At 40.6% G+C, this 10629-nt stretch overlaps 1 protein-coding gene across 1 annotated transcript in view; it reads right to left on the bottom strand.

Moving 5' to 3' along the window:
• Nucleotides 1–481: 481 nt before the first annotated feature.
• NUS1 (NUS1 dehydrodolichyl diphosphate synthase subunit) overlaps nucleotides 482–10629 on the bottom strand; it is a 30910-nt gene continuing 20762 nt past the window's right edge. The window contains exons 3-5 of the mRNA XM_004702028.2: nucleotides 10319–10468; nucleotides 6392–6491; nucleotides 482–3637 (exon numbers count right to left, since the gene is read on the bottom strand). Coding sequence (XP_004702085.1) covers nucleotides 3547–3637; nucleotides 6392–6491; nucleotides 10319–10468 — 341 coding nt within the window. The 3' untranslated portion in view covers nucleotides 482–3546. The remainder of the gene's footprint in view (nucleotides 3638–6391; nucleotides 6492–10318; nucleotides 10469–10629) is intronic.

The raw sequence follows: 10629 nt of genomic DNA, 5'->3' as shown, positions 1-10629 counted from the left end.
GGCCAAAAGGTCAGTAGTTCCAGACCACCAGCCTTTCCAAAGATGAGGACTTCTACTCCAGTCAGTCTCAGAAACCCACAACGGCAGTTCTATGCTGACCTACAGGGTTGCCAGGAGTCTGAACTGACTCCATCAATGGCAGTGAGCTTTTTTGGTGCACAAATGTTACTTGTTCTATTTCCAGGTTTGACAAAATGTAAAATTCCTTTCTAAGAGGGTATATGCAATGCATTTTTCGGAAATTCCATATTGTGTTGATTCAGATTTCAATTAGTCTAGTTTTGGTAATCCTACAAACAGCAAAGCTGATTTTTTTCTTGGGACTAGCTAACAAACACATCAAGAGCAAAAATTTAGGTTTTAATTGATAAAATGTCCTTTAATCAAGGACATACCATAAAAAAAAAAATACATAGTCATGAGTTTCTCATTACTTCAGCCTTTCAATGTTCAGAATAAATGTACCCACATAATAATGAAGTCCATGAAAAGATTATATTCTTTTATTGTTTGTTCATACATGTTGCTTCAACTTTCAATAATGAAAGTCAATAAATTTGATTCCTTGATCATAAAAACTTGCTTTACACAATATTTACATGTTGCCAAAGTCTACAGTCATACAAACATCACTAGGATTTAACTGACTTTGCACGGCACTATCATACACAAGGGAGTTAATCAAGTAACGCACATTCAAAGATTAAATGTCGATATGCACAGTGTGTTTGGCACTGTTCATCTAGATCATGAAGCCTTAACATTCATAAGCCTTATCCCATACGTTGTAATTTGTGATTTACATCAAGAACCAACTTTCAAATTTTTACATAAAAGTTTTAAGAAACATAAAACAGTCTGACTTGGGAATGAAATTCAAACCCTCCAAACTCTTGCCATACTCCAAATAGCTGCCATCTATTAAAGCAGGTTGCAGGAAGTCCCTGGATTACAAACGAGTGCCATTCTTAAAGCAGTCTTAAAGATGAAGTTGTATGTACTTTGGAAATTAGGTAAAGTTCCTATCTAATGACAGTCAATGTTTTAGAATACAGTATATAGTGCATCTTTTCAAGCATATAAAAACAAATAGTTTCAGGATCACTAAAACATCTTTAACATATGGTAAGAATCATATTTTGATGTGTCAGAAGATAGCACCCATTTACCTCAAAATGTTTAATAGGTTTTTGGGGGGAGGGGACAGGGGGTTCATAACCACAGGTTGAACTAAGTCAGAGTTCCACAACGGGGACTAACTGCCTGTATTCAATTTGGTAATTTTCCCATGGTGGGGGGTTTCAAGAAAAAACATAATATCCTTCAGTACATATGAAAATGAACAACTCTTCTTTAAAATGATCCATTTTGGGAGCCTACACGAGGGAGGCATAACTTGTAACGCTTCTGGGAAGAATTGGCAATCAATGCTATTAAGGGTAGGGATCTTGTACTAGAAGCAGAGTCCATGAAAAGATGTGGGGCACCTCTATCTGACTTCCGAACCCTTAGTGGCTTAACTGAAGGGTTTCCTCGTAGGAACAGAACATGCTCAAACCAGACCTTAAGAGATTTTAAAAATAGGTATTCAATACTACATTATTATAAAATAGGAGAAAGTGAGAGTACAAAAGATCCAACTATTAAACCTCTAGCAACTTGGGTGAAACCCCTGTGTCATTTACTTCACTAATTTAATTTTAACTTATATTAAATTATCTTCTTTTCAGTAAGGTCTGAAATTTAATTCAATAATGTCATATAAGCCTCAGAACATTTACATGACATTTATATCTCTCATATTCATGAGGCATGGCCTCAGTCTTACACTAAGGCAAGGACCAGCCTCCCCAGATCACAGGTCCCAGGACAGAGAAGCACAAGGAACAGGTGCTGGTAAGGAGAGAGGTTGTAGCTGTACAAAAAATACTCAGCAATAAACTATGACTTTAAGAAAAAGGTCTTATACAGAGGTCTATGAAAGGACTGAGTGCAAAGTAATGTCACTGAACCAAAATTTAGTTCAATCATTTTTATTTCAAGTGTATTTTGAAAATCATAAATGGAGTTTTCTCATCCAAAGTCAAAACACGTGAATTCCTCTTAGCTTCAGATGTGACAAGATTCCAGGCATGCGCTCCAAATCCAGTGCTCGTTATCTTGCAATCAATGCTATTAAGGGTAGGGATCTTGTACTAGAAGCAGAGTCCATGAAAAGATGTGGGGCACCTCTATCTGACTTCCGTCTGTTAGTTTAACCTAGACTTTAAAGTATTCCACTTGAAAAGCACACGTGAGCACTGACTGTCTGTGTGCCAATAGGAGGGGCTTAAAACAAGCCATAATTATAAAGAATGGTTTTGGTGCAAGGACCAGCAGTAAGGGAAGAAAGGTTTGAACACCTTTCAAAAAAGTGTTTATTCATTTTAAAAACAACAGAAACAGTGCTGCTCTTGATCAGAAGAGAACCTATAAAATGCATGTAAATTACTTTTTTGTAGACTTTGGTAAAATTTTACTCCCCTCACACGCCTAAATCACATTCACATAAGTTTTTTTGCAAAGTCACTGTCAGGAATGACTGAGTGACGACCGAGTCTTCTCCGCAGAGCCCCACCCCACATGCGCCATGCCACAAGGCACAGGTTACTTCTGAGGACAAGCGCTGCCTGGGGGATGCCCATCAAATGCTCGTTTTAAATAAAAATAGTTAATGAAAAGTTTTCAATATCATGTTTGGACAGTATCTAGAACATTGTCCACAAGCAAAACAAACATAACATTAAACCTTTCGTTTCCATTTTAGTCAATCTTATTTACTTTTTCAAGCTATTTTATTTTTCTGTCTAGTATTTCAATGTTTTTCAGTTATGCACTTCAGTGTATTAACACTGTTCTTCTAAAATTATCTTCACAACCCAGGCCAGACTCAGAGCAACTCTCTCAAGTTACATGTCTGACCATAACGAAGAAACAGAAATGGAAATGGACGGTAAAGGTAGGTATACCCGCAGCTCTGACTCTGCAAGTTTCTAACATGTGAGCAAAAGAGAACTTTGGAGGTTCCTCAGAACTAGTATGCTTCCAAAGAATGCAGTCAATATATTATCCTAAAAATTAAAGTTTGGTCACTAGGAAAGACTGAACAAAACCTATCTCCATGCCCCCACATCCACCCTGAAACAATCACCAAACAGAACTAATCATCCCATCCTCTCCCCACAAAACAGGGAAGTAGTTGGGGTTGACATTTTAAATCCTGAAAATTCCTGTGATTTGTTCAAAGCTGCAGGTCTATGCATTTCCTTCTTTAGTACTTCCCTCAGTTGTAAGTCCATTTTCATACACACATGCACATACGCACGCACACACACACACACACACACACTCTCTCTCTCTCTCTCAAGTAAGACACTTTTTGTTTGTTGATAAATTAGGAGGGCTGTGGGCTGGGCATGTACAGGACTTCACAGGTGCCTTGTAAACATCAGTCATTTGGGTCCTTTTCTCCAGAAGCCTGGAATCCCATGACGTGACCAGGGATCACTACTTCCCCTGCCGCTGCTCACAGGAGGCATACTGACAGAGGGCAGAGAAAAAGTCCTCGTAGCTGATGTTTAGGTGAGAAGGCAAAGAGCTGAAATGAAAGAGCAGAAGGAAAAATGCAGTTAGTTGATATACTTGTCATTTGGTTTGGAGAAAACAAAGGGATAATAACCAAAAAGAAGTTAAAGACAGAAAAAAATCAATTACGAAAGCATTGTTGTTGCGTGCCTTCAGGTTGATTCCAACTCAAGCCCAAACATTCATACCACAAAACTGGGAAACCGTTCAAGGAAAAAGTAGCCTGCCATCCCTTCCACAAGAGAAAAGCAACTGCGAGTGAGTTTGAAAAGGCGTCCTCAAACTACGGCCCGCAGGCCACATACGGACCGCCAAGGACATTTATCAGGCCCGCCGGGTGTTTTTGCCCCGTTTGTTTTTTTATTTCAAAATAAGGTATGTGCAGTGTGCATAGGAATTTGTTCATTGTTTTTTTTTTAAACTACAGTCTGCCCTCCAACAGGTCTGAGGGGCAGTGAACTGGCCCCGTTTAAAAAGTTTGAGGACCCCTGAGTTAGAGATTCAGAACCTGCTACATGTCTATCAGCTGCCGTGGGTTCTGACTCATGCATACCCCACGCGCTGCAGCCTCTCCGCCAACATTCCGACAGCCAACCTTTCGCTTAGCAGCTAAGTGTAGAACTGTTGGCAGCGCCCACCCAAGGGCTAAGCCTAAATTAATGTAAAGTTTGGGATTATTTACAGTGGTCTTGCTCAAATCCACTTTAAGAACTCACCTTTGTCAGAATAAAGCCAAATACTGCCTGTGCTGGTCATGAAAGCCAAAGTTAACACAAGGCAGAGCAACACAGCATCCCCACATGGATAACACCACACATTATGGTGACCAAGCAGAGAACGCCCAGTACAAAGGGCTTCAATTCACCATGTTGTGGGAAAGGCCTTTATCTTGTTCTATTTTGAGAAGCCCTCTTTGTAGTGTGAAGGCAACGCTTTAAAGACAAAGTGAACATACATATGGCCAGAGAGGTCCCTTCAAGTATTTAAAAGACCATGAAACAAAATCTCCAATTTATACAGCTTTATAATGAGGCTCTAGAAAAGCTGTTATCAGCCAAATGCATGGTCAAAGTACAAGAGTCACACGCAGAGTCCAACGGTCAGGTGCACCCAACAAGAAAGAACTGAGCTCCCGTGAGGGAACTCCTACCTGACTGTGAGGCTCTCCACCCAGGTCTCTGTCTCTATCTTCCTTTGACTACCAAGAATTCTGGAACATGGTACACGTTCCTCCTTCCATCCCTCTAGCATCCTTCCAAACCCCCTGCTGTCCACTTCTGTCTCATTCACTCTACTGAAATGATTTCTCCTAAGAACACCCTACTAGGTGACACTCTTGCTAACACTTGCTTCAAATGACCTTCTCGGTTTGCCCCCTTGTCAACAGTCTCATGGGCCACCAAGCCTTTTAGCGTCACTACCCAGCCAGTGCCTCCAAAGCTGTTTGGTTGCTTCCATTTGTTCTGTTGGGAGTTCAGGCCCGTTCTGCTCTATGTGATGAATAAGACCAACTCCCTGCCAGCGCTGTGCTTGGTCTAATGAAGGGTGACAAATATTGAGCACCTCTCCCTATAATGTAAGCATTACATCACATACATGTACACAGGTCCATGAGACAGCGTGTTGTATGCTAGACAGTTGATTACAACTCAATGTAAGGAAAACCAAAATCCTCACTACTGGACCAGTAAGTAAGAACATGATAAATAGAGAAGAGGTTGAAGTTGTCAAGGATTACGCTTGCTTAATCCACAACCAATGCCCATGGAAGCAGCAATCAAGCAATCAAAAGAATGTTGCTTTGGGTAAATCTTCTGCATAAGACCTCTTTGGAGTATAGAAGAATATTAATTTGAGGACAAAGGCATGCCTGACTCAAACCATGGTACTTTCCATTGCCCTACATGCATGTGAAAGCTGAACACTGAAGAAGGAAGACCAAAGAAGAATCGATGCATCTGAATTGTGGTGTCAGAGAAAAAAACTGAAAGTACCATGGATGACAAAAAGGGCAGACCAATCTGTCTTAGAAGGAGGGTAGCCAGTGATGCTGGGAAGCAAGGTTGGCAGGACTTCACTGTAGTACATACTTTAGACAGACTGTCAGGAGACCAGTCCCTGGAGAAGGTTATCATGCTTAGTAAAGAGAGAGAGAGAGAGATTCTCTGTGTGTGTGTGTGTGTGTGTTGGGGGTGCGGGGTGGGCAAAGGAAAGGAAGACCCTCAAACAAGATGGGCTGACACCGTGGCTACAGCAATGGCCTCAGGCATAGGAGCGACTGTGAGGACAGGCCATGACTGCACAGGTGGTGTTCTGTTGTCCACGGGCTGGCTATGTGTCGGAACCAACTTGAGAGCACCCAAGAACAACAAAGCTCTCGTGTGGCCAGTTCCATCACCATGTCTTTAAAATGCACGCTCATTTTCCCTGCCCCACCCAGCTTTTCCCAACCAACCCCGTCCTTCCCCTCTTCCCCATCACACAATCAGACCCAGGTCACAGCTCTTCTACAGAATCAACAACTCTATTCAACAGGGTATCTGTTACTTCTGATCTCCCATGGCAATGAGTGCCAATACCACACTTTGCACAAACATGGCCCCTTGTGTCAAACTCACATTTGTCTTTATTTTACCACTAAATATCATGAAATACACAATGGATTCTGCATTACAATTCTCTGGGAATGCCTACTACACGTAATCTAGTGCTAGGATCAAATAACATGCTGAATTGATTCCAGATTAATACACTTCTAATTACTTACATAATCTCAGTCAATCTGATGTGCCAGGGAAGAAAGCCTAATGTGCTGTCCACAGGACCAAACTTCAATACCAAATCAGGGTCGGGGAATCCATTTGAACCTTGGGGATTAAGAAACATATATGAACTGATTTTGCATTGCTTACTTTAGAAAAATTAAATCACCATGATCGCTATCGTTATTCAAATTGGCTTATGGTTTGAGCCAACGCTTTGAGCATATCCATTTTCCTCAAAAGTTTTAACTGCATGTGTATGTATATTTCCATGCCCCACTGACCCCACTCCAAAACATATATTTCAAAACCATTTCCAAATGTGGGAATGTTTTTAAAAATCCAATGAAATGGACTGATAACCTGATACAGGGGTAACTGAACAGCCACCCAAAGCCTTATGCAACCAAAAAGCCAAACCCAACTGCCATCAATTCAATTCCAATTCATAGTGACCCTACAGGGCAGAGCTGAACTATGCCCTAAGGTTTCGGAGGCCGTACAGTTGGGTTTTTTTTAATAAGTCATTTTATTTGGGGCTCGTACAGCTCTTTTTAACAATCCATACATGAGGTAGTTTATTGTGCCAACCTGGCCGATAAACACGTGGGGTTAATTGAAGGGCGGAGGGATAAATGGCTCAGTGAGCCTCGCCTTTCTAGTTCTCAGGTTTCTTGCTTTCTGATGATCGGACCAGGGTGCAGCTGCCTTAGCCAGTTCCCTGCTTTAGCTGGCAAGGCTCACTTCCTGCAAGACAACCCTCAGGAGAAGCCACATGGACCCACCCCAATGCAGCTCTGGGTGCGGAGCACCCGTGTGGAGACCCCTGGCAGCGCTGAGATGCTAACACATTCACTGACTCAGCTTTCCTCCTGCAGTCGGCATCATTGCGTCTGTTTTGTGAGATGGAGGAGAACTTTGTGGACTGGTGTCGGACATATGGGTTAATGGGTAAATGCTGGACTTGTGGGCTTGGGCAGCACTGGGTTGGGATGTTTTCTTGATGCGCACTTAACCTTTATATAAAACTCTCTTATACGTAAGTTTCTGTGGATTTGTTTCTCTAAAGTACCCAGACTAATACAATACACATATTTTACTTTTAAGCACAAACTCAAACAGTGGGAGTTGAATAATCCAAATCCAATTTGCTCAGGCAACTGCAATTAGACTGAGTTGGAGTCCAGCCTTGGTGTGGGTTGGGATGTAAAACCACAATGTGTTTTTCTATTTAACATTGTCTAATGTATGTAATTTGCTCTCCTACTCCTTGTCCTCGTTATCTTACTCTCTGCCACTGAGCTGATGCCGACACACAGCAATCCCTGAGTTTCTGAGACTGTGACTCTTCTTTTTTTTAAATTTATTTTTTAAATCATTTAATTAGGGTTTCATGAGACTCTACATCTTTTTAGGAACAACAAGTTTCATCTTTCTCTGAAGGAATGGCTGGCGGATTTGACCTTACAGATAGCAGCTGAAGGTACAACCTACCATGCCAACAGGGTTCATTAAGCACTGTGACCCGCTGCCATTGAGTAGATTCTAACTCACTGTGACCCTACGTATAGTTTCCGAGGCTGCAAACCCTTACAAGAGCAGACAGCCTTATCTTTCTCTCATGGAGTGGCTGGCAGGTTTGAACCATCGACATTGTAGTCAGCAGTCCAAAGACTAACCCACAGTGCCCCAGGCTCTTAAGCTCAGTGTACACTCCAAATGCTGTTAATGTTTCAAGACTCAGGTTACACATTTTCTTTGCATCCTGGGAAGGACACTGCTCTAGGATTTAACCGGCTATTCCCAATCAAATCATTGAGATGAAAAATATTTTCTATTCCTCTCCTACTCTCCCCCATGCCCCTTATTTTACACGTAAGAAGTCAGAAAGGCCCACATAAAAATAGACATACCAAAGAAAATGTTTTCAGTTCTTCAGAGCCCAATCCCCCTCAGGGGGAAAGGAGACAGAACATGGGTCTCAGTAAGAATACATCCCATTTTTCAATTTGTTTTACAAACTGAATTCCATGAGACACTTGGCTTGAGGAAGAAGGAACGAGGGCATTTCAAATGCTTAGAAATAAAGCTGGCACCAGAAAATAAAAAGCATACTGCAGTTTGAAAGGCCAAAGTTCTCAATTTCTGATAACTCAGTTCTGCCACTCATTTGCTTGTCACGCAAGTGCTGCAGGTCCTGGAGTTAAGTCAAAACACTGGGTAAGGCAGGTGCACCCAGCAGTAAGTAAGTATTTCCACAACTGAGTTCCTTTTATAGTCCGCCCGAAGTGGATTATAATAGTCAGTAGACCCAGAAGAAGAACATATATTCCTCTGCACGCTAAAAAGAAATCCTCCTCAGTAAAAATATTACAATAACCAAAAAGGAACTTCCAGCTCTGGTGATGTATCGGGGTCTTGAGTCTTGGAACCAGATCATGAGGAACAACAACGACAACAAAGAACATGCATCAGAAGGACCAAAACAAACCACTGAAGAGCACAGACCGCGTGCCAGCCGCCATCCCAGTGGGGGAGGGAGTATAGTAAGTCGATACCCGGTCAATAAGCTCTCTAAACATCCATGGTTGACTGGGAAAGTATAAAATGAAGGAACGAGAGGAGGAAATCGGGGTGGGGAAAAAGAGCACTAAAAAATGAATATCCATTAGCAGTATTAGAAAATACTTAGGAATAAATTTAAGTAGACTTATACCCTCAAATTAAGAACATATTGCTGAGAGAAAAATTTACCTAAATAAATGGAAAGATGTCCTATGTTCATTAATTAGAAGACGGAATATTGAATCAATTGAATGTTGAATCAATAGTGAATCAGTTCAACACTGATTCAATGTCAAGATGGCGATTCTTCCCATGTTGATCTACAGCAGTCTATCAAAAGACCAGCCTTTTTTTTTTTTTTTTTAAAGAAATGGGCAATTTATATTAAAACGTAATAGATTTTCTGAAGGCAAAGTAATTTTGGGGGGAAAAAATAAAATGGTGAAAGACTTACAGGGTCCAGAAATAAACCCACATATTTATGGCCATCTGATTTTCAACCAAGTAATAAAAATGGTGTTTTGTCAAATAGTTAAAAACAAAAAACAACTAGTATCCTTTACCTAACACCTTTAAGGAACCCCTTAAAAGACACCATTAGTAAAAAGATAAGCTGAAGACTAAGAAAAAAGTAAAAAGTATTGGCAGACATGAAAAAATAAGAATAAAAATTTAGTATTTATCAAGGGTTCATGAGGGAGGGGGGCAGGGAGAGAAGGAAAAAAATGAGGAGCTGATACCAACAGCTCAAGTAGAATGAAAATGTTTTGAAAATGATGATGGTCACAAATGTACATACATATAGATATGAATGTATGTATGGACTGTGATAAGAGCTGTACGAGCCCCCAATGAAAATTATTTTTTTTAAAAAAAGAAAAAGGTAAGCTGAAGACTAAGAAAAAAGTATTGGCAGACATGAAAACATATACTAATGTAGTATTTATCAAGGGTTCATGAGGGAGGCAGGGGAGGGAAAAACTGAGTTGATACCAAGGGCTCCAGTAGAAAGCAAATGTTTTGAGAATGATGATGGCAACATAGGTACAAATGTGCTTGACACAATGGATGTATATGTATGGATTGTGATAAGAGTTGTAGGAGCCCCCAGTAAAATGATTTAAAAGAAAACAGTATTGTCACATCATATAAAGTATCTGCATCACATATATAAAGAATTCTTAAAGCTCAATAATAAAACAACCATTACACTAAAACCAAGCCTGGTATTTGAAAGAACTCCTTAAATCTCAGACACATAACAATTATAAATTAACAAATTTCTTTTTTAAATCAGGCTCTATATTGTGAAAGGTGCCTTTTGGTACAGTAACAAAAACACGTCGGCGTGCGCACAGAGGACTTACTAAGTAGACTGTCTAACATCGCTACATCCAAATCAGTAGACCGCTTGTGCTGCTGGGCGACTGACTGGCAAAAGTCCCGCGCAGCTCGCACGATATCTGCTTTGCCGTCTTCTGGGGACAGCACCTTCACTGACAACTGGCAATTTAAAACTGGAGGGAACAACAAACAAGATATTAAAAAATAGAAGGAAAAAACATCTTCGGACATACTTTATGAGATACTAAGCTGAGGACAAAATAGTAACTATTTCTCAGAGACAAGAATCTAAATTTTCAATTTCTGTAGTAAAATGCCCTTAAGCTACTCTCCT

This window comes from Echinops telfairi, unplaced genomic scaffold (assembly GCF_000313985.2).
Source record: "Echinops telfairi isolate 266 unplaced genomic scaffold, ASM31398v2 ScPeMD7_3533;HRSCAF=4204_0, whole genome shotgun sequence".
NCBI classification, from domain to species: Eukaryota; Metazoa; Chordata; class Mammalia; order Afrosoricida; family Tenrecidae; genus Echinops; species Echinops telfairi.
This window is presented reverse-complemented; position numbering and strand designations above follow the sequence as displayed.